The 23,528-nt window shown below is 42.4% G+C and overlaps 1 protein-coding gene across 3 annotated transcripts in view; it reads left to right on the top strand.

Moving 5' to 3' along the window:
- The window catches only part of plcg1 (phospholipase C, gamma 1), a 37,454-nt gene that overhangs the window by 12,315 nt on the left and 1,611 nt on the right, over positions 1 to 23,528 (top strand). For all 3 annotated transcript variants that reach the window (XM_015364828.2, XM_006639522.3, XM_069179624.1), the window contains 28 exons: positions 1,154 to 1,306; positions 2,055 to 2,148; positions 2,453 to 2,500; positions 4,576 to 4,660; positions 5,184 to 5,267; positions 7,235 to 7,257; positions 8,405 to 8,477; positions 9,013 to 9,114; positions 11,170 to 11,288; positions 11,530 to 11,615; positions 11,963 to 12,083; positions 12,376 to 12,544; positions 13,207 to 13,329; positions 13,817 to 13,918; positions 14,568 to 14,755; positions 15,003 to 15,203; positions 16,227 to 16,346; positions 17,053 to 17,233; positions 17,611 to 17,688; positions 17,775 to 17,878; positions 18,159 to 18,252; positions 18,656 to 18,725; positions 19,108 to 19,271; positions 20,397 to 20,493; positions 20,916 to 21,140; positions 21,547 to 21,695; positions 22,271 to 22,385; positions 22,822 to 22,983. In XM_015364828.2, coding sequence (XP_015220314.1) covers positions 1,154 to 1,306; positions 2,055 to 2,148; positions 2,453 to 2,500; positions 4,576 to 4,660; positions 5,184 to 5,267; positions 7,235 to 7,257; positions 8,405 to 8,477; positions 9,013 to 9,114; positions 11,170 to 11,288; positions 11,530 to 11,615; positions 11,963 to 12,083; positions 12,376 to 12,544; positions 13,207 to 13,329; positions 13,817 to 13,918; positions 14,568 to 14,755; positions 15,003 to 15,203; positions 16,227 to 16,346; positions 17,053 to 17,233; positions 17,611 to 17,688; positions 17,775 to 17,878; positions 18,159 to 18,252; positions 18,656 to 18,725; positions 19,108 to 19,271; positions 20,397 to 20,493; positions 20,916 to 21,140; positions 21,547 to 21,695; positions 22,271 to 22,385; positions 22,822 to 22,983 — 3,330 coding nt within the window. The remainder of the gene's footprint in view (positions 1 to 1,153; positions 1,307 to 2,054; positions 2,149 to 2,452; positions 2,501 to 4,575; positions 4,661 to 5,183; positions 5,268 to 7,234; positions 7,258 to 8,404; positions 8,478 to 9,012; positions 9,115 to 11,169; positions 11,289 to 11,529; positions 11,616 to 11,962; positions 12,084 to 12,375; positions 12,545 to 13,206; positions 13,330 to 13,816; positions 13,919 to 14,567; positions 14,756 to 15,002; positions 15,204 to 16,226; positions 16,347 to 17,052; positions 17,234 to 17,610; positions 17,689 to 17,774; positions 17,879 to 18,158; positions 18,253 to 18,655; positions 18,726 to 19,107; positions 19,272 to 20,396; positions 20,494 to 20,915; positions 21,141 to 21,546; positions 21,696 to 22,270; positions 22,386 to 22,821; positions 22,984 to 23,528) is intronic.

The following is a 23,528-nucleotide window of genomic DNA, read 5'->3' as shown; positions in this document are numbered from 1 at the left end:
CAATGTTATAGAGTCACAGGGCTTTGAGGGGTTCTTACACCCTGTGCAAGAGGAGTCTGCGATGCTTCAGTTTGCACTGCTTGAGAGCTGGTGACATCTTAATCCTAAAACTCCTACAGTCCTTGGAAAGTGGAAGAAACAAAATCTAGGTCCCATAGATCCTCTTTGATTGCCTTTTACAGAAATAATGGAATTTAAATCTTGAAAAGAAACCCGTCAGGTTTTTTGCACTGCCAGAAATAGTGTTACTGTCAGGAGGCAAGTGGTGTTCCGAGCAACCAGTTCCCCTCTGAATTGTGGGTTGGCTGGCCTTGCTCTTGATATTGTGTTTTTAGAGATGGTGGTGTTAAATCACATGGAAATTATTTTTGAATCATGTAGGAACTACTTTCATTCTCCTAATTTTTTTTTAAATTCTGGTTATTTACTAACGCCATCGATGCTTGTCTTCCTGTGAATAATGGTTGTACTTGTAACCACAAAACCGCTCAGACTTGTAACCTACACTCTTGGGAATTTTTGACAGAGCAAAAGACCTGAGAATTGAGGACCACAGGCTTCCTGCTTTGCTCGGTGGCGATGCACTGCTGTGGTTTCTGATTGCACTTTTGTCCCACCCTGATAAGTGGATATTTTCTAATTTATAGTTCCTTTTTGAACTTCTCTCTTCCAGAGAGATGTAGTCCTTTTAGGCGATGGCGTGCTCCTGCAAACACGGAGTGTGTTTCCTGGATTGTGCCTTTATGTTTGCCTCACAGTTTGGAAAGGTTTGCACTGCGTGTTCTGTGAGATTCTCTTGATGCCCCCTTAGTAGGCCGATGATCCTTGTGGTCTTCGTGTTTGGGCATCTGGGCTGCTCTGAATGGGGGAGGGGTCAAATTAAGAAGATGAAAGACTATACATGATCACATTTACAAAGCATTGCATTTGGTATAGAACATGTTCCAGTGGTTTTTCAGAATACAGTAGCTGCGATATTAGGATATAATCATTGGACTTTGTACAGGATCCCTGACAGTTGGGACACACTTAGCTTTTCTCGCAAACCTTAGGAAACACTTTTTTTTTTACCTAAGAAAGCACAGAGAACGAGCGAGAGTATCCAAAACCCATCCTGTGAAAACCAAGGTTTATTTTTTCCTCTTCCACTTAGTTGATATCCGGGAGATTAAAGAGATCCGACCCGGCAGGAGTTCCCGGGATTTTGAGCGCTACATCGAGGACTCCTCTGTGCGCTCTGACCAGGCCCACTGTTTCGTCATCCTCTATGGCCCTGAATTCCGCCTCAAGGCTCTCAGCCTGGCAGGTAGGCTCCACCGTTACAGTTCCTTCTTATTTCACAGCCAAGAAACCCGATTATTTTGATATGATTTAGGAATATTAATGTGGTACAGCAGCTAATCTAAAGAATAGTCATTTAGTGTGAACAGTTTAAAACCTCATCTCAACCATCTCATTTAAGATGTTACTCTGCAGTCCTTTCAGGATGCTTGGCAAACTGAGAAGTCTGTGATTTCATTATCTGGGGTAACGATTTATATAAAAAGTTCATAAACGTATTGCGATGACTGTTAAGGTTAAAGTTAAATTGGTAGATCTCTTATCTGTCTTAATCTAAGATGTTTAATTGTATGGTCCTGGCAACACCCTGACTTAATGCATTAGAATCTATTTAGATAAAGTTAACGTTGCCTCACCTGTTGGGTTTTGAAATCAATTTCTTTGAGTCATTTCAAAGTGTGTAGAACGCAGATAGATGTGCTAGAACCTGCTATTACTCTGTACGTAAGTATTTGTATATCGATATACGTTGTGCCAGGTCTGTCCATTTTTACCTGTTACTATATTTTACGTTTTCAGCTTGTTAAATCAATCATTTTTAGTTTCAATGATTCAGCTGTTGCAAGGTAAAATTATTTTCTTTATTCACAACCATGTATTAACCTGTACTGGATTGTACTGACCAGGATTTGAAGGAAGTGCTGCCGTTTGTAGTGAGGGCAGTCGTTTGTGGTCAAGCTCGGTGTCTGAGCTTTTCTCTCCTTGATTGGCAGCCACGTCAGATGAGGAGATGACGATGTGGGTGAAGGGCTTGAACTGGCTGGTGGCAGACACACTCAAGGCCTCCACACCCCTGCAAATCGAGAGGTGGGCTCTTGGGAATTGACTTAGAATTTGTGGGATTGCCCTGGAGGGGGGGTGGTGTACACATGTCATACGTGGAAGAGAACTATTTCGAAGATTTCACTTCCTTTTATATCTTGATCTTTGTTCTTGGTAATGTGAATGGGTACTATAAGATACTTATGAGTTTATAGGCCAACACAGTTCTAGACTGTGTTGTGGAGGAAACAGCATCATGAGTCATGTCTAAATAGCTAAGATTTTTGGATTTCGGCATGCTATCATGGCAGTCAGACTACCAATTGTAAAAATCTCCCTTTTCTTTCAGGTGGTTACGGAAACAATTCTATGCAATTGATCGGAACCGGGAAGAAAAGTAAGTAAATTCCGGCTTTCCTGAAATGTAAAATTTAAAGGGAAATAAATGGTAAATCGGTAAATCTTATCAAAACTGCATTGTTTTTAAATCACATGGTTAAACATAGAGATTTGAATGTTTTTCCTCATACTGCTGTTCAACAAGTTACAAGCGTTTTGTCATTTTCTGTTTAAATCAAGTGATAGTGAGGACACACTTGTTTTGTTTTAGCATTACATAGCGAGGACTGATGAATAGATACTATTCTCCTTTTCCTCTGGTCTTTATCTTGTCCCCGTCTAACCACAGGGTATATAGTAAGTGTGGAATAATTAACTGAATTCCTGTGTAAGACTCAGGTTATTTTTGGTTAGAACAGAGCGAGAGAGAGACTGGAGGTTTTCATAAGGACATAAGGATTTATACTGTACAAGAAAAACTGTCATACTTGAGTTCAGACATTGCGTACTGATCTCAGATTGAGCAAGCTTGGCAGCTAAAAGGTTATTTTTAGCATGCCTACAGTTAAAAGCTCTGCTCTGTTGTTGTGAACCTGGTTTCCTTCCATTTGCCGAAGATCAGATGTAACTCCCATGTCTCCTGTTGCTAGATGGCTCCGTGAGTGATTTTATGAATGAACACGCTGAGATGGGCGCTTTTCTGGCTGTCTGCCAAGAGAGGGGGAGTGTGTCTGTGTTGAATGGTGGTGGTGGTGGGGGGTGTGTGAGCACACAACCCATAACTCTTCCAGTTCCTGTCTGTTCTCTTCCCATTGTGAAGCCTGCTTTGGCCTACACACCACATGAAGCCATGTGGAGAATAATTAACTGTTTGTAACCTAACTTAATTATGTTTCTTTGCTAGGTTTCTAGCTTGCTTTTGTGCAAAACAAAATCGCCTGGGACAAGCCCCATAGGTTTATCAATTGAATTCCAAAGTGTTTAAAACTGGGTTTAATTTAGCTGCAGTTTTGCAGAGCTGCTTAGCTGTTACCTATTTCTATTGCTTGTTGGATTGTGTATGCTCACAAGAGGACACGGTCCCAAAGGTTTCTTTTTTTCTTGCAAAAAGGCACAGCCTTGTTAAAACCCCGCTCCGCCCCCATGTTTTTGGTCATGCGTGGGTGGGGGGTGTTAACGATATTGTTGCTTGTGGGGAGAAGGCCGGGTGAAGATGCAGCTGTCGGTCAGTGGTCACATACAGAGTTGCAAGCCAGCTCCTGGTGCCACGTCCTCAGGAGGAGGAGAGGGGAGAGCAGGAGTTAGCGGAGACCGAAAGATCCTGTCAGAGCCTGCAGCTTTATTCCAGATGCCAGTGACCTGCTGGCCCTGTTCTTTCCAGACTGCAGTCAGCACCTGGATTAAGCGTGGGGCGGCTGAAGGTTATTGGTGCTCTGGGAGGATTTCCCTTTCGCACTGCGCTGTTGCCGGCGTCCTTGAAATTCAGCTTCAGACTCCCGAGTCCTGAAGCATCATGTTGCACGAATGAGGCAGTACTGAGTGAAATGCATACCGTTACCTCTCATTGTACTAACAGATGCAAAGATGCATCAGCCCCAGATTTCCCAAGATGTGTCATTATACAGAATTAACAGGAACTCATTCACCCTTTCGGTATGTCAGCACAATTATTGAGTCTTTGAGCTCACATCACAGACAGATGTCGATTTCTTTTTTTTTTGTGCTGTCAGTTTTTTTTAACTAGAGGTTGCCAGGCTTCCTGAGCCCTGAGTAGAATTTAGCTCGATATCCTGATGCAGGAAATGTGCTGAATAATTAATAAGACCTCCTGTTCATTGTCTGGGGTGAGCTGATCACTGCTCAGGATCCAGCGAAGTCGAAATGGTACTCTTCCGTTGTGTCACTACACATGTGTAGGTCCTATGTCAGGTTCTTGTCCTGTATTTATTGGGAACCCTAAATAAGAAGAGGCTAAGGAGCAAGAAGTGTACATTAAAAAAAAAAGTCAAGCAAATTACTGCTAAAGATACTGTGAAAGGTGCACCATTGACCATATTCAAGATGTGAACATCCCCTGTGTTTGTTTGGTCAGAAACATTATGATGGTTTATAAAAACCGTTATTTTGTTTCAGGATTTCCTGTAAGGATCTGAAGAACATGCTGAGCCAAGTCAACTACAGGGTCCCGAACATGAGGTTTCTCCGTGAGAAATTTCCGGTAATGCATCTGGGCCAAAAGAAAGATGGGTTAGGTTCTAAATGGGTGTAGAATGACAGTGCAGTTCTTTAGTACTTGTAACATATATCCCTTTATGGACTGCTTATCTGGAAGATGAGTGAAACCTAGTGGTTCATGGACAAATAAGGAAAGGAACAGGTTTTTGAAGCATTCGTAATCACCTCAGCCTTACTGAATGAGCTGTAATATCAGCCATTCCTGTTGGGTCATGGTAAATGGGCTCTGAGTGGACATAACTGTACATTAATTTGTAAAGAATAAGTAATTTCTGGAGGTCAGGTTTATCAGGTCTCATTTCAAAGGTTCCATTTTTAAAATAGTTTTTTTTTGCTACTGCCAGCGAAAATTTGAAATACAAGCTCTTGGTGTTCACGTTGTGTACCTAGCTATTAAATGATGCATTATATTGAAGTGTTTTTTCAGCGTAACATGATACTAACAAGAATGATTTTTCCTAAACTTTGTTACATGCAGCATTCTTGTATGTGTGTGTCTTTTTCAGGATGTGGAGCTCAGAAACGGGGACGTCACCTACAGTCAGTTTGCCCAGCTGTATCGTAGCCTGATGTTTGATGCCCAGCAGTCTGTAAGTTAATCTGAGGAGCTGAGGGAATGGGGTGAGAAAAGCGAAGTGAAGCTGTTTTTGGTTTTGACCTGGTTGACACACACGGCAGACAACAGCCCTACTACACCGCAGATCAGGAGGAAAAGTGAGAAATGACTTCACCCCTTGAGCCAGCCTTAGAATTTAGGGAGGCTAGATTATGCACACCCGGAGTGGAATTTAGTTGAGACTGAGGTTCACACCCTGCTTTTAAAAACTTTGCCATAGTTCATGGTAATCAGGAGCTCGTTTAACAGGTTATCTGTAGGACAGCACCTCCCATAACAGTGTCTGTGGTTTCCGTAATGGGGTATTTGGGTGCAGGGGATCTCAGCCTTGCTTAGCTCTTTTGAGAGCTGATCAGATCACACTACAAGGCTGCAAGTAATACTTCTGTCTGTGAGCCTTAAATAATGAACCCAAATAGGCGAAGTTCAGCTCAGGTTATGCCTGTCTGGATTCAGAGCTTCTTTGATTACAGTGACATTGCTGTTCCGAGATGGAGAAACAGATCGCTCCTGCACCAAGTGGGCTGTGTGTGATCATGTATTCCGAGTAATGTTGAATTCACAAGAAGGGCTCCCAAAGCACAGGGGAGACAGATATGGCTTTCATGCAAGCAGAATATTTTAATCCAAACCACTCTACCCCCCCCCAGTTTTCTGTTCATCCTCCTCGGCTCTGAAATCAATACCTACAGGTTTAAAATGTAGGAGACCTTCTGGTAAAAGCCATTAAGCCGCAGATGCACAAGTGGCGTGCAAAGAACCGTGTGTTTCACGACTAATCATCTAAAAGAATTGTGATTGGGTCTGTGAGTGCCTGGGTTTATATGTGTGCTACTGTAGTGTGAAGAACACTTTTGAACTTATGAGGAGATACACAACTTTTAATTTTGCCTGGCTCATTGCTTGTTGTGCTTCTAGAGGTTGCCATTTAAAACTATCCAGTTATAAGAGTCTGTCTGCTGTTGAGTTGCTGCTTCAGTCCAGTTCCTCACAGTTTCTGGGTCTTGGCGTAAATTGCACTTTGCTGAATCACTGGGGAATTAAGGTCTGGGTTCAAATCTCATAAATCGGAAAGACGTCATAATATTCTTGACTTTGAAGCTGTGCAGCTAATGGCTTGCTTAGTTTCACTGGTAGTATTGTTGCATTAATTTAGCACAAGCCACGGTGCTTTTTGTAGCAAGGGAAATTGTTACAATGAGGAAAGGAAGGTGTGCTTTTTGAAAGAACAAGCTGAATGAAAGCTGCTCCATTGTTCTGCTATAAAGTTACATTTCTTATGGATTTTTAAATATGCAATATTTAATTTGGACTGTAATCTGTATTTTAATCTGTTATACTACTCCAGTTGAGTCACTTCATGCATCATATGGGATTACTTTGGGATTACTTTTTGTATTATTGAATAAATAATTAGGGCTACCAGGATCTTTTCTGTAAGGAAACTCTCAAATAGTAAATGTACAGTCTTATTCTACATTTGTTTATTTCACTCAGATAATACATAAGGTAATGCTTATTTTTTAAAGAAGCTTTAATATTAATGTTGATGACATGATGATAACTAACAGATTGCTTACAATAATCCATCAGATTTGAATCAGACTTTGTTATATGATAGGCACTTAGAGTATTGTAATCACTTATTATCACTAGACTGTCACTGGCATTAGTGTCCTAATTGTATTTGAAACTGACACAGAAGGAGAAATATTGGAAAATACTGCTGCTTGTTATGAAATTGAAGTTTGGAAATTAAGTACAGTATGACCAAAACGTTTACCATGTATTGTTCAGTGTTGCTGCTGACCTCTACAAAGCAAATCTCACAATGTGAGTGTAAAAGGTGTGGGAAGCAGTGAACTTACTGCATTCATTGCGATCTGATCATTTGTAATTATTTAGGTGAGATACTGACACATCTGTTTGCTTTTTTTGTAGATGGACATTCCTTTCCTCCAAAAGTAAGTTTACACATTTGATTCCTGTTTTAAAACTTTCCTATGGATGACTGGCTAAAAACAGTAAGAGGTCCATTTGTCAGGAACACGGAGCCTAGTAATTGGCACATCGCCTGTCTTAGCCTGGCCTGTGTCGTTAGCCCTCTGGCTGGGATGTTTCACGTAGTGGCACACAGCTGTGTGCTGCAGGTGTTCAGGGGGGCTTGGGTAGGCCAGGTTATTCTTGAGGTGTCCCTCCATCACTGACATGTTGGGTGTGTGCAAACCTCTGTAATGAGTGACGGTTGCATAATTCCCTAGATGTTATTTCCATAAAACAGGGAAGCGGGGCAAATATGTTGAACTGTAGTCCAGGTTATAGTGTAAGTATTTAATCGTGTGGTGGAATGTGGGGAATAATTACTAGAACTTGTAAGCTTAGCTATGCGGCTCTGTTAGTCACCAAACTGCCTCAAGGTCTGTTAAAGTATGATGATAACTGACTTTGTAAAAACAACAATAATTGGTTTGCCCCTAACGAGGTCATCAAGAGAAAGAGTGCTCAACTTAAAAAAAAAACACAGGACACAAACCAGTGCCTGAAACAAACCATCCCGTTACAAGACTGTAAAGTGTAAAAAGAGATGGGAAAACCTCAGCAGTTTCTCTGTGCACTGCTGCTGTGGTGTGTTGAGCTCAATAGAAGCTGAATCTTAGAAGCCCGCTTAGAATCATACTGGGCAAAATCATGCAGCGCTCCCCCAAGAATGTTTTTTTTTTAGCAGAAAAGCACATGTAAAATCTTCGTGCCCTTTGTGATAGAATGCCACAAATTCAGGAATGATGGATTTCTTTTATTAGTAATAATGTGTCTTGGTAGTCAGTAGAATGTTTTAAGTTGTAGACAGAGGAGAGTGGCCTACTAAAGGATCTGGAAGGGCTTGTGGGAATAGCGATAGAGGTGGCACCAGCCCCATCCCTCCAGGGAGCAGAAACGAACAACATGGAGGGAGAGGGCTCTTCTCCTGGCAGTGATACAGCCCTTGCCTGGAACTGACATTTTAGATTTACTTTGATGCTTTTTATTTCTATTTATTTGGATATGTTTCAGGACATAAAAGTTACTTTGCCCATTCCTAGGAAATTAATTACATTTGTTTCTTTCTTACAGATATGCAGAAAGACCAGATCAGCATAAAGTCACTCTAGAAGAGTTTCAGTCTTTTTTAGTGGAACAACAGAAGGTATTAAGTGAACTGATGTTATTGATTCCTCTGTCCTCTTCATAAAAAAACCTATCTATTCAATAAGGACAGTATAAAAAATGTAAAATGTACTATTGAAAAGCTTTTAACTGCAGTTGTATTGAGGAAGGTATTCTAAACCCATTTGTTGCCCTGTATATGCAAGACCTAATTATGGTTAATGACTATGGTTCTTTTAAAAGAAAATTGTAGAATTCAAGGCTTTCCATTAAACGTTCATGATTTTGGAGACAATTGATGAGAAATGTGTTAATCCTGCAACACTGATCTTTTGGATTATTCTTTGTGCCTTATTTAATATAAGTGTTTTTTTGCAGCACTTCTCTTTAGTCGACCACATACACCCATGCTAATGACCAAAGCCCCGCTCTGAGAACTGTTTTTATGTATATTTCTATAATGTTTAAATATTTGTATAATGAAAATTTGATATATGCTGTTTACGTAAGGAAAAGTGTGGCTTCAGGCCGGGGATCAGGAAGCTGGTGTGACTTTATATGTTGTTTACACGCAGGAGCTGTGGGCCACAGACAACAACCAGGTCCAGGTGTTCATGTTCAGCTACCTGCAGGACCCACTGAGGGAGATAGAGCAGCCCTTCTTTTACCAGGACGAGGTGAGCTGCCTGCACTGTTCACCACCGCAGGGCGGAATTCCTGGTTTACTTCTTTACCAGCTGTTTTTTTTATAAACCTTAGTAACTTAACAGCACCTGTTTTGGAAATTGAATTGCATTGTTTCATATCTGTTTACTCCATTGACTTTCTACCTGTGTGGCCCTCACACCCAAGATGATTGCTGACACTTAGATAGCACTTTTCTGGACACTGCACTCAAAGTGCTTTACAGCTAATGGGGATCCACCACCACCAATGTGCAGCCCCACCTGGATGATGTGACGGCAGCCAAAGTGTGCCAGAACGCTCACCACACATCAGCTACAGTGGGGAGAAGAACAGAGTGACGCCATTTTTTTATAGATGGGGATTATTAGGAGGCCATGATTGGTAAAGCCCAATGGGAAATTTGGCCAGGATGCCGGGGTAACACACCTTCTCTTTTCGAGACGCACCCTGAAATTTTTAATGATCACAGAGAGTCAGGACCTCGGTTTTACGTCTCATCTAATAGACGGCGCCTTTTTACAGTATAGTATCCCCATCACTATACTATGGCATTAGGAGCCACGCAGACCGCAGGGTGAGCACCCCCTGCTGGCCCCAACTAACACCTCTTCCAGCAGCAACCTTAGTTTTTCCCAGGAGGTCTCCCATCCAGGTACTGACCAGGCTCACACCTGCTGAGCTTCAGTGGGTTGCAAGGGTGATATGGCTGCTGGCTACAGCTTTGCACATTCAGAGCATTTAACAATCTGTTTGGTGCTGACACATATAGGACTCCATATCCGTATAGCCAGGTTAGAGTGATAGACATGACATCTGTATTAAGGGAACAACAAAACCTATAGAAGACATTGCTTTGCAGATGAAGGCTTGAGCTTTCTCTTGGCTTCTTCATTTTCACCGCACAATATATAACATAGCAGTTGCACATATTGGGTGCCCAGTGCAGTTTAAAAACTGGCAGACCTCTCTGGTAGTTCAAGAACCTTTAAAAATGTTTAGAAACATTATTTTATATATATGATCAATATCATGTTACCTTGTATTGTTAGTACTACAAGTACTACAGAGAGCGTTCAACCTACTTTTCTGGACAACAAGAAAGTCTTTATAAACCATTTTCCTAATAAATCAGTCTTGTACTGGCAAGATTTTATCTCTCTAAATCACAACACAAGAAAGTCTCCTCTCATTTGTTTCCTGTCTGTCGTTTCCTGCTGGAGCTTCTTGAAGGAGCCTTAATCACATGGCTGGGAAGTCGGGCCAGACATTCACACCTCTAGGAGCTGTTTCCCATTCTCTATCATAAACAAATTCTCTCTTGGTTTCCAGTTGTGACTGTGTCCTTGTTTCACTACAGAGAATGAAAGAGTTCCCTGTCTTTACATCTTGGGATTTTATTTATTTCAATCAATTCACCTCTCAATCTTCTTTGTTTTAGACTAAACAAGTTCTTTTAACCTGTTTGTATATGATTATCCCCTGAGACCACAAATTATTTTTATTGCTTTCCTTTGAACTCTTTCTAAGGCAGTACTATCCTTTTTGTGGTACAGTGACCAAGACAGGTCTATTCCGCCCTGGTTCAGGTGAATAGTCATTGTAGTGGTGTCACATTTTACTTCAAACTCTTTGAAGTAAAATGTGAGACCACTTATGTTTCTTGAGCTTTTTTTTAATCCCTCTGAGCTTGCAGTTGTGCTTGTTTCACTGCTGGTTTTGTGGTCTCACATCTTAACAATGTGAGACCTTTTCCTTTGTTTTCAGCTTTGAAGTGAGTTTGGTCCTCCATATCTACTCTGATTCATTATGTTTTTCAGAGATGTGTCCATGCGTTCTTTTTAATATCATACTGGACCACCTAGATGTGTCCTTCTTACTGCTGTCTTGTTTGTCTCAGTGCTGCTGTGGACGTTGCAGGTTTCTCAAAGGGCAGATTGTCCATTTCCTAAAGCTCTAATTGTTTTTCTTCACTCTGTCTGCTTTACCACCCAGGATGTGAATATCTGCTGAACATCTGTTTTTCTCCTGATATTTCTCTTCTGCAGTTCCTGACCTACCTGTTTTCCAAAGAAAACAATATCTGGGACCCCAAATTCGACCAGGTGTGCCCAGAGGACATGAACAATCCACTGTCCCACTACTGGATCTCCTCCTCCCACAACACGTAAGAGCCGCTGTGTTCGTCTTTGACTCATTGCAAGCAGAGTAGTCTGTGTTTGGTATTCAGATTTTTTTAGGGAGATGGAGGCTTAATGTGTGTGTCGTGCGCAACTCGTGTATAAAGATAGAAAAGTGCTAGTGTTACCTGTGAACCCAACATTTACTTCAAAAGCCAAACTTTTCACTTTCAAAAATGGCAGCAATTAAGTATGTGAGGGCTAAAATGCCTACCATGTTACTTGCAGATACCTGACGGGGGACCAGTTCTCCAGTGAGTCTTCATTGGAAGCCTATGCACGCTGTCTGAGAATGGGATGCAGGTGTATTGAATGTAAGCTACCCTTCCTGATATCTCCTGGCATACGGTGTGTGAATCAGTGCTTTGTCATTTCAGCCTAATCCTTCACAAATGCAGGTCTGGAAACATTATAAACATTTTTTTATGATGGCATAGGCATATTATGAAGGATCCCCATTCTCCTTATCCTGTGAGGTTTCTTAACACAACACTTATTCTTGTTAAGTAAATCTGCTCTGCCATTTGAGCTGACACGCTGCTTTTTTAATTTAAATGATTTGTTTTTTCTTTATATGAAGCTGTTTTTAAGATGGATCCAGGCAGAATTTCAGTTTCTGGGGTTATTAGAAAGAGTTCCATTTGCTTGCACTTTGTTTCAGTGGACTGCTGGGATGGTCCAGACGGAATGCCAGTGATATATCATGGGCACACCCTCACCACCAAAATCAAGTTCTGCGATGTCCTGAACACGATTAAGGAGCATGCCTTCGTCACATCTGAGTAAGTGCACCTCAAGATCTGCCTTTGGTCATGTGCATTTCATTCCATCCGAAGTATCCGCTGTGTAATCATAATGATTCAGGCTCATATCATAGGGACCATTGTCAATAACCCTGTTTTAACCCTGGGGGAAGGTTTAAATTATATAGCAGAAACACAAAGGGATTCGGTTTTTGCAATCATTTCCTCCCCCCCCCCCCCCCCTATGCCAGAAAAGTGGGAAAATGTCCAACAGTGTATATAGTTCTGCTTGGGGAGTCGTTTTAACACTGTGGCTTGTCTCTCCTTCCAGATATCCCATCATTCTGTCCATTGAAGACCACTGCAGCATTGTGCAGCAGAGGAACATGGCCACCTACTTCAAGAAGGTGTTTGGAGAAATGCTGTTGACCAAGGCGGTGGATATATCTGCAGATGGTCTTCCTTCACCCAACCAGCTAAAAAGGAAAATCCTCATCAAGGTGAGTGAGGATGATAGTGCCTGCTGTCTTTTCTAAATTGTTTTCTAAAATGATCCACAAAGATTCATCTGGTAAAATGTTGCTTTAAGAAAGTATTTGCGTTTTACCAAATGGGTGGGGCCCATAAAAAAATTTAGTTGGTCAAGTTAGGGGCTTCTGAATGCAGATTTGAATGTTGAGCCCATTTGTTACAGACATTTCTTTAGGTCCAAAGATTTCACTTTTATCTGTGACCTGGAGTCTCCGAATGAGGGAGCACGATCGGTTGCGTTCTTGGAGGCCTTGAGCTGACAAGTGTGTCTTGGCTCCGAGTGCAGCAGAGACGTCTTGGACCTGTAAAGCACTTGCAAGCTTGAAGCGACACCACTAAGTGATGCAGCTCCTCTAACTGGCACTGGCTCTCCCGTAAGGCACTGTGGACCTGGCAGTGTGTCAGAGGATGAGTGGCTCTGGCAGGAGGACATGTCAGACGAAGGTCTCTGCAGGTTCTCATTCTCCCTGTGTGGTACGCTAGTTGCTGTTGAGTCATTACCACTTGGCAGTTCTAAAATTGTGGGGATGTATAATGTAGAAAATGGGAGGACTACTTCTGAAGAAATGGTCTAATGTAACTACTTCCTTCTTTCGGATCTCTGTTTGTTCCTCGGCCCATCTCCTTGCAGCACAAGAAACTGGCAGAGGGCAGTGCCTACGAGGAAGTGTCCACCTCTACCCCCTACTCGGAGAACGACATCAGCAACTCCATCAAGAATGGGATCCTCTATCTTGAGGACCCCATCAATCACGTGAGCATCTTTCTAGTTTTCACAGTCTACGATTATAAGCAGGAAATGTCTGAATGGGTTCCCATGAGCGATCTTGATATTCTTCACAAGCAAAACCTTCCTCTACAGTGTTGATTAAAAATATATATTTTTTTGCATTGTCATCTGGAAAGTTTACAAATAAGACTCAACCGAGGTACTGGTAGCCGTATCACAACAAAGGCACACACCTAGGATCTAAATCCAAAAAACATGTTCCCTGAAAGGATGAACAGTGTTCTTTGGTATTTTGGGGTGAAAAAAAGTTCTGCAATTTTTTAAAAATAAGTTCAGATTTAAACTGGAATAGCTTACTGTAATATTTCTTGGTTGAGTGTGCTGCATTTTAATTGGAGTATGGAAATGTGTTGAGGAATTGTACTGTGGAAACATGACGCATGAAAAGTTGGATGTAAGGAGAAGGCCTCTTTAATCATCTGTATAGAAACAACTTACTCGTGCCTTTCAGGAGTGGTACCCTCACTTCTTCGTATTGACAAGCAACAAGATTTACTACTCAGAAGAGACGACAAACAACCAGGGCAACGAGGATGAAGAGGAGCAAAGAGAGGTATGTTAATGTTGTCATGAGCTTTCCGAGCTCACCTCCTGGATTCCTTAATGTAGGGCAGGGAGAGGATGTTGGCCAGAGAGCCCCAATCCAGTTTCTTCACTCTAAGACACCTATTGTTTAAGATTAGGAAACCCTATACATGATTGCTTAACTACGCATATTCTCAACTAAGCAGGTGTCCAATTAAGGTAATTTTGGTGCCTGGGGGTCAGAGGGTCTCCATCCTTTTTTAAATTACAGATAAAAAACCACTACTTTTAATAATCACCAGATTAACTGTTCCCAGTAAACTTGTCCTAGCATTTGAAACTCCTGATGTATGGGCCTCCCAGATTGTATAAATGAATACAAAATGAAGGAATAGGTGTTATTTTACACAAGGCAACATTCTAATTCTAAAAGGTTGTAAAGATATATTTTTGTACATTTTCCACAGTAAAGCAAAATCCAGTTAGAGCACCACATGTAGAGGTGATAGCTCTGTGATGTCTGTGTTAATAGTAATGTCAGTTCATTAGAGCTCTGAGGTTTTCAAGAGTTCATGGCATTAGTGAAAGCCCTAGTCTCTGAGGTTGGAAAGGAAATTGAGAGAGTTGCAGGAGCAAGCAACTTACGATAATTGGGGCTGGCGGCCGTGGTGTCACAGGTGTCCAACGGCATGGACCAGCATGTCACGGAGAAGTGGTTCCACGGGAAGCTGGGCGCAGGGCGTGACGGGCGCCAGATCGCCGAGAGGCTGCTGCAGGAGTACTGCCTGGAGACGGGTGCCCCCGACGGCTCCTTCCTCGTGCGGGAGAGCGAGACGTTTGTGGGAGACTACACTCTATCCTTCTGGTAACGGAAGCCGGCTCGCTGAGCACACTCTTTACTCCAGGGCAGAAGGAGAGCTGCTATACACACAAACTATAAAATCTGGGATGAATAAACAGGTCTTGGTTTCATTATGCAAAGTCTTTATTTGTTGAGATATTAGATTTTCATCTATGGATCAGTGTAATTTGACAAACAGGTTAGTCTTGATTGGCGAATGCAGACAGCTTGACACTCCAGTTTGGTAACGGGTGTCCGCTGGCTCCCACAGGCGCTCCAGCCGAGTGCAGCACTGTCGGATTCACTCCCGCCAAGAAGGCGGCAGCCCCAAGTACTACCTGACGGACAACCTGGTTTTCGACAGCCTCTACGCCCTCATCACACACTACAAACAGGTGGCGCTGCGCTGCAACGAGTTCGAGATGAAGCTGACGGAGCCTGTTCCTCAGACCAACGCACACGAAAGCAAGGAGTGAGTGTCATTCCCTCACCCTCTCCCACAACTCCCACCCTGATATCGCCACTGAGCGGAAGTATTTGAATGTGTTATGCAGACACTCCTCGATTGCTGTCGTAGCTATCATTCTCATTTCTGGTCTTGTAAAAACATTGTAAATGTTCCTAACAAACGGAGACTGATTTGCCCATCAAGCTCGTTAGGTTGCCAGGGGCTAATTGACTTCTTCTTGAAAGAAGTCAGGATATCAGCTTCAGCATGGTTGTCCGTCCTATTCCAGAATCCCACAAACCTTTGTGTCAAAAAAGTGAACTTAAGTATGTGGTCTAAGTATCACTATATACTATAAGTATTCTTTATAGTGTCCACTTGTGCTCTCAGGTATGTGTTTTATGGTTAATTTTGTAATCCATTGGGTTGACTTTTGAGCGTTGTGAGTATATGGTTCAGGTTTCCTTGTTCAAGACTAAAAAGGGTTGGTGTCAATTATAGCGTGTCTCTGTACGACATTCCTTTGAGCCCAAGTCTCTGGGCTAGTAACCTTTTTCTTTCTTAATTGTTAAATTAGTAGGAATCAGAACGTTAATTTTTTATATACAGACACTACCAGGGTAATGCCACATGTTATGCAAACTTTCCTTTACATAAACTGCAAGTTTACAAATCCAGAGTTGCTATGATTTTTGCATATACATGTACTGTAAATATGTTTCCTAGCCCTTCCTTAAACAACTGCTTAATTCATGAGTCTTGTTTAGTCCATTCATGTTTTTCCCCAATATTATTGCATAATACAGTGTATTTGTTAGATGACAGTTAATAAAATAGGGTAGGAACCTACTGCCATTGAAGAGCATAATAGTAAAGCACTAAAAAAGTGAAATTTGGCGTAAAGTTTCAGTTCTGGAAACCATTCTGTGAGTCAGGGACTGTCTGCACCTCTCTCGTGCTCAGATAAGCATGTAGTTCTCTTCTGGCACTGAGATTCCAGTGGCCTGGATGGTGAGGCTGAGTGCTGTGCTCTTGTGTGCCGTGCAGGTGGTACCACGCTAACCTCACGCGGAGCCACGCAGAGAACATGCTCATGAGAGTCCCTCGAGACGGGGCCTTTTTGGTGCGCAAGAGAACGGAGCCCAATTCCTACGCCATCTCCTTCAGGTGAGCACGCCAAACCCAGCAGACCTGCAATGGCAATGGCACCACTTCGCCAGCAGACAACACTGGCCCACCACTTGGGGCACTGACACCTGCAGGGAAGCCGAATTCACGGGCTGGTTGGTTAAAAAAAATATACCACCTCTTTTGTCTTAGTCAGGGTCGTCTTCAGTTCAAGTAACAGGTACGCCAGTTCCCCCCTTTTATTTACTAAAGGCTGTCATTTCTTAGAATTTCGACTTCCATTTTTTAGTGTTTTCACATTCTGGGATGTGCTTGTTCTATTGCAAAAGTTGAGGGCTTACATTAATGTATTTGTATATATGTGACCGTGTGCAATAACTATTTTTGTTTAGTAGTTAAGACTTAATTGTGAATATACTTGTCTGCAAATTTCCTCATTAATTTACATGATACATAGACAGTGAATATATAACATGCACACAAATACTGGCAATAGTATAAACAGTACATAGAGTATTTTAGTCCATGAAACTGCATGAATGCTTTCTTTTCTAAGTTTTTTATGAGTTAGATCCCCTTTTTGTGATAGATGTCAGAGCCAAGGAACTTTCCCCCACCCAGGTCAGCGGTCTCTCCTGGAGAAAGAGTGTGAAGAAATCCAGCTGTGTGTTACTCAGTTCAACAGAGGGAGAGCTGATCCCTCCCTCCCCTTGTGTCAAAACTCCTGACCCCATTTTTCTCACAGGGCGGAGGGGAAGATCAAGCACTGTCGAGTCCAGCAGGAGGGCCAGACAGTGGTCCTGGGCACCTCCGAGTTCGACAGCCTGGTGGACCTCATCAGCTACTACGAGAAGCACCCTCTGTACAGGAAGATGAAGCTGCGCTACCCCATCAACGAGGAAACACTGGAGAAAATCGGCACAGCTGTACGTCTGCGGCTCGGTGTGGCAGGACTGATTTCTTAACTGGAAACAGCTGCAGATCAAGGCGATTATGCTTTCATCCCTCCAAGTTCTATTCAAGCCTGTTGTGTCCTCTGGCCTCTTCAGCTGATCCTTTCTGGGATGGGATGTTTTGCTTTTGTGAAATAGTACAACTTGGAAAATGTTGTACGTAGGAACGGCAGAACCTGACAAAAAACATTCTAAACCTTTACAATGTTTTAGGCAGAAACCAGTTTATATTCTGTTCTTCAGTTATTTATGGTTTTCTTGTAAGGTCTGAAATTGAATCACATTGTGTGTTAGGTGCGCAGTGGTAAAGATATCACAGGAAAGATGTTTCAAAAAGTTTGTCTTTCCAGGAGCCCGATTACGGATCTTTGTACGAAGGACGGAATCCAGGATTTTACGTAGAAGCCAACCAGATGCCTACATTTAAGGTGTGGCTTCTTCAGCATCAGGCAAGCCCCAGATTCATCCAAAACCATCCACTCTTTGTGTAGTGACTCTGTCTTCCTCTCTGCAGTGCACTGTGAAGGCCCTGTACGAGTACAAGGCCCAGCGTGATGATGAGCTCTCCTTTTCCAAGAATGCCATCATCCAGAATGTGGAGAAACAGGAAGGAGGCTGGTGAGTCAGCAAGGGCACACAAACCCATCAGCTGGTTAAACCCATGGCAGCTAAATAAGAAGGAGGGGAGGCACTAGTTTACTTTAAGGAGTTGAACTGGTTTTTACATCGTGATATTGAGTTGCAGTGTGTGTGGGAACTCCAGAGTACAGTTCTGGGATCTTGCAGCTCTTGTGTTTTGGGATACATGCAGTATTGTCAGAGAATGAGGTGAAAGACTGCACAGCGTTTCTCTTTAACTGGGTATTGTGTGTCCTGTCTGCCTCCATTCACTCTGCAGGTGGAAGGGGGACTGTGGAGGAAAAAAGCAGCTGTGGTTCCCATCCAACTATGTGGAAGAGATCAGCCCCACCACTGTGGAGCCTGAGAGATCTGTACGTTTTCTTGACTTGTTACCACTGTATTTCTGTCTGCAAAAAGAAATGTATGGATTGCAAGGGAGGCTCACTTTTCTCTGAACCTTAAAACATGGTTATTTGCGAAGTGTAATACTGTTCATGAACATAAACCTAATTGTAAGTGACAGTTTTTCTATGTAACTACTTTAATTCTTCTAACTCTTGAACACCCAAGGGTGAATAAATGTCAATCTTTAGTCAAAAAATGTTTAAAGAAACCCTAAAACATTTGTGGTAAAATCTCTCAAAATGGCATTCAGTGTCACAGCATGACACAAACTACTGTTGAGTGTGTCAAACTCCTATCTGTGTTCCGGGCCAAGGACTCTGGCCTTCCCATCCCATGACGGTACTAAAGCTGGTCTGTTTGAAACTGCAGCCGTCGGCTGAGAACAGCCCGCTGGGAGACCTGCTTCGGGGGAGTGTGGATGTGTCTTCGTGTCACATTGGTGAGTGACACTCGCAGATGATCTGTGCCCAGTCACGACACATAGACATCATGGGTTACGTTGCCCTGGGATGTTACATTTAGTTATCTCGGTGCTCATAAAAAAAGATCAGGCATTTCTAGATGTATTTTTCTGTGTGCCTTGTGTTTGTGACCCATATTGGTGTGTTCTCAATGCTAAATGCAGTTGACTTACTATGTACACGTATACTTACTGGTAACGAAAGCTTGAGTGGTTTTGCGAACACATGGCATCCTTTAGCCTATTGCAGGACCATGAAAGAAAAACACTGGAAGGCTGTTCTACAAGGCCTGATGGTATATTGAAGTAGCTGGCACAGCTATGAAGTTCAGCCTTCCTCTCCATGTCCGCTTTCCTGCAGTTGTGCGTCCAGATGGAAAGGGACCCCGGCCATTCGTCTTTTCCCTCATGACAGCTCCCACGCCGCGGCCCGGGCAGGTCCTTGACATCGCGGCCAACACGCAGGAAGAAATGAAGGACTGGGTGCTGAAGATCCGTGAGGTCACCATGACCTCTGAGGCCAAGGTCAGCAACCCATCCACGGCCTGCAGTCAGATGTGATGCAGCAGTCCTTCTATAGAGTTGCTACATGACAGCTCTTTTGACAAATAATTACCCGTTTCTTTTATATGCACTTGATTTAATGTCTTTTGTACTCTGTCTTGTCTTTTATTTTGGTTTTAGTAAACATTTTCAGCAGCAGATGTGCTGTAGGAGTCATGGTGTAACGTGTAGTCTGAGATTCCCATTGCAGAGCACATCAGTGTCCTAGTTTTTAGATCCAAAATGGGCTAGATGGTGTCGAAGGACTTTCTTCACTCAGGTTAAGTGTGGTCAAGCCGAGTCCTTTATTCATGCTCATGAGGAGGATAAAATCATGCAGACCTGAGAGCAGTCTCTCATACAGATCTGTAAAACTCTACCCACACTGAGATGGTAAATGCAATGAGTTTTTTACAGCAAATTCACACAGGAAAGCTCACTCCAAGTTTCCATATTAGGAGATGTTTTTTCTCTCTACAAAACATTTCTTTGTAATTGACCACGTTCTTCCTAAGAAGCAATTTTACCTTGCATATAGACAAAAATGAAGTAAGCAAACAGAAGGTGTGAAAATGAACTAGACACTTTGCGGTTGTAATATTAATGTCAAAAGGTTAAATAATATGCTTAAATTATCCTTTTTTACTGTTGCTAAGCAAAAGCTTATGAGCAAAGGCAAATAGTCACTATATTATATACTTAATAAAAAGTCAAATGCTAAAATTCTTCCTCAATGGGCTGAATGTCCACCTGCCATTTGTAGTCATTCTTCTATTCTTCCATGTTGGTAGCATTCCTTCTAGTCTATACTCTACAGTAACTCTGTGCAGTCTTCTGGGCAAAGTTATTTACCTAGCCAGTGTCAAAACTGGTTATAAAGTAGACATAAACATTGAACTGTTCTTCCTACGTAATATCTGCTTTAATGGTTATTCCAGGACTATAATGGATATATGGACCATTCCTGTTGTTCCATTGAGTCATTTGAATTTGTTTTCTTCAGCTGAATCCTGCTTGGTTTTTCTTAGGTAAACATAAAGTTTTTTAACTATGATAAGAGGACACCAACCAGTATTTTGTAATGTGTGTGTGGTCCCTTGCTGGTAGATGGAGGAGGGGAAGATGATGGAGAGGAGGAAGAAGATCGCTCTTGAGCTGTCCGATCTCGTCATCTACTGCCGACCAGTTCCCTTCGATGAGGAGAGTAAGTGCTATTCTTCATCAAACGATGCTCTTTTAGGAGAATGAGTGTTGGATAAATCTAAATATTTCTATTAATAAGGATATGAGTGATGTATTCAAGGGAGTAATTGTCATCTGAAGGTGACTTTCTAAGATATGGTCCCTGTATATTGGTGTGTGTATGTGGTGGTTAGGCTTGTATTGCTAACATTTGTATTGTGGTCATTTATTTTTTAAGTAGTTAAAAAAGCTGTATCTAAAATCTCACATTTTGATATGCTTTTCATATTACCGCACCAGATAATTAGATAGATCCTGTGGTATAGGTAAAAATCAGTACTTTATTCATCACATCCTGCTGTCTATGCTCATGTAGATGAAGTAGTTGCTTGATGGATGTCATGCTGAAAGCACTAACCTCCCTGGTCTCCTCTCCCCTGGCAGAGATTGGCACAGATCGTGCCTGCTACAGAGACATGTCCTCCTTCCCAGAGACCAAGGCAGAGAAGTATGTCAACAGAATCAAGGGCAAGAAGTTCCTCCAGTACAACCGGCTGCAGCTGTCCCGCATTTACCCCAAAGGCCAGCGCCTGGACTCCTCCAACTATGACCCCCTCCCCATGTGGCTGTGCGGCAGCCAGCTGGTGGCTCTGAACTTCCAGACGGCAGGTAGGGGAAGAGAGGGCTTTGTAGGAGCTTTGTGCAGTGTCCCAGTGTGGCCTGGCCTTCTGAACCAGTACACTGCGTGAACCTGTGGTTCAATCCAGGTCGTGTCAGTCTTCAACACCTAGAACAGTGAGATCTTTAGACAGCTTTACCTAGACACACGGACATTGAAGTGAAATCCCTTCCAGTTCAGTACTTCATTCAAATGTGGTATTCCTCTTAATCCATATTAGAGCCATACATAGTGCGTTCAAACAATATAGGTAATAGAATGTAGAAGGAGAAGAATAGTTTGTATGGTCTCTTACCCTAAAACGAAAGGACCGTAGAGTTGGGTGAGAAAACTGCCCTTTCACCGCTCCTCACAGGACACACAGAATGACTGGTACATGTACTGCCCTCTGTCTAGACAAGCCCATGCAGATGAACCAGGCACTGTTCATGCTTAATGGGAGGAGCGGTTACGTGCTGCAGCCTGCAATAATGAGGGATGAGAACTTTGACCCCTTTGACCGCAACTCGCTACGCGGGCTGGAGCCAATCACCGTTCAGATAGAGGTAGGTAAATGGCGCACTCTGTTCAAACTCGCATTGGTGTACAGGGCAGAAGCATTACATTTTAAGACGGCAAATATTTTCATTTAAGAAAATGAAAGCATTCAATCTAATGATTACATTATCCTATCACTTTCAGTAACCGCTTATCCAATTCAGGGTCACAGTGGCCTGGAGCCTTTCCCAGTTGGCATTGTGTGCAAGGCAGGATATAAGCTGGAGGGGACGCCAGTCCATCACAGGGCACACACAGACACAATCGTGCACACTCTCACATTTTTTACCAGTTAACCTGCCAGTATGTCTTTGGACTGTGGGAGGAAAATGGAGCACCTGGAGGAAACCCACATAAACCCAGGGGGAACAGCAAACTCCACACAGACAGCACCCCAGATTGAGCCCAGGGCCCCAGCACTGTGCCACCATGCCTCCCGATTCTAATGATATCCAAATCTACCTCGTGATGGTATTGGCTGCTTTGTTTCCTTCCCCTGAAGTGAGCACAAGCAATGTTATTATGTGTAGTGATGAGAGAGTGCTTTTGGTCCACACAGTCTGAAAGGTCTCTCATGCGATAGGTGCTGGGTGCTCGCCACCTGCCGAAGCATGGGCGAGGTATCGTATGCCCGCTGGTCGAGATTGAAGTGTGTGGAGCAGAGTATGACAATGCCAAACAGAAGACTGACTCCGAAGGTGAGCAATCTTTTGTCTAGTTTCAATGTACAGATTTGTATTGGATATAATATTGCTATCTTGCTAATAACAGCTTAGTTTATAAATGGGTATATTCATATTAATTAGTTATTATGTACAGTGTATGTATCTAATACAGTATATAGGGTATGATTATACTTGGTTTTGTCCGTGTGCTTTCCAGAAAATCCTTTCTGGTCTTTATACAGATTCAGTAATTGCCTTCGAACGGTTATGTGTGTTATGTTCAAAGAAAGAGGCTAAATTCATAGGTATTCATTACATTTAAAATAAAAAGTTTTAATCAAGGGATCACTGTCAGGTCTGAACTGTTGTAAAACGGAGTTTATGCTCTGCAGGTTGTAAAGGAAGTTGCTAACATAGTTTTGGCATTTGTTTCAAAAAGACTGATTATACTCTCTCTCTTTGTCTCCAGCGGACAATGGTCTTAACCCTATATGGCCAGTAAAGCAGTTTCGGTTCACTGTGTGCAATTCAGAATTTGCTTTCCTGCGCTTTGTGGTCTACGAGATTGATATGTTTAATGACCAGAATTTCCTCGCACAAGCTACCTTCCCTGTGACCGGACTCAAGACAGGTATGGTGTGTTCATGGAGTGTATCTGGTCTGACGATGACAGCAGTTTGTCCTGTGAGATTCTGTGGCAGGTTTTCTAAAAGAGACAATTTAGTCAGATCTAGGTCATGACTATCTAGAAACCTCCTTCCTCAATAAAGTCAAAGCTTTAATGTGTGTCATTTCAAAGAAGATTTTTATCTAGTCTAAACACTGCTCATTTTTATGTACAATTTTAATCTTTAATTTCAGACTCTACTCTTAAGCGTTAACATACACTATTAACAAAACAAAGACAAGCTGTCATAGTAATCGGAAATCGGAAACCACAAATACTTGTGCGCTCTGCTAAATCCACATTTTCAGCATCAACAGAAGGTATAGGTGGACTTTAGGTTATGAAACACATAGTTAAACATTTTTGGATTCCCTACTTTGTAACTGGTCAGAGCTGAAAACTGTAAACTTGTAAAACCAAGCGCAGTTGCAATACGGTTCACTTTCAATATTTTCCCCGTGTCCGAAAGCTCCTTCACCGCAGCTTGTGTGCTCTGTGTTGCTGCCCAG

This window comes from Lepisosteus oculatus, chromosome 16 (assembly GCF_040954835.1).
Source record: "Lepisosteus oculatus isolate fLepOcu1 chromosome 16, fLepOcu1.hap2, whole genome shotgun sequence".
NCBI classification, from domain to species: domain Eukaryota; kingdom Metazoa; phylum Chordata; class Actinopteri; order Semionotiformes; family Lepisosteidae; genus Lepisosteus; species Lepisosteus oculatus.
The sequence above is the reverse complement of the archived record's forward strand: the minus strand, read 5'-3'. Positions and strand labels throughout refer to the sequence as shown.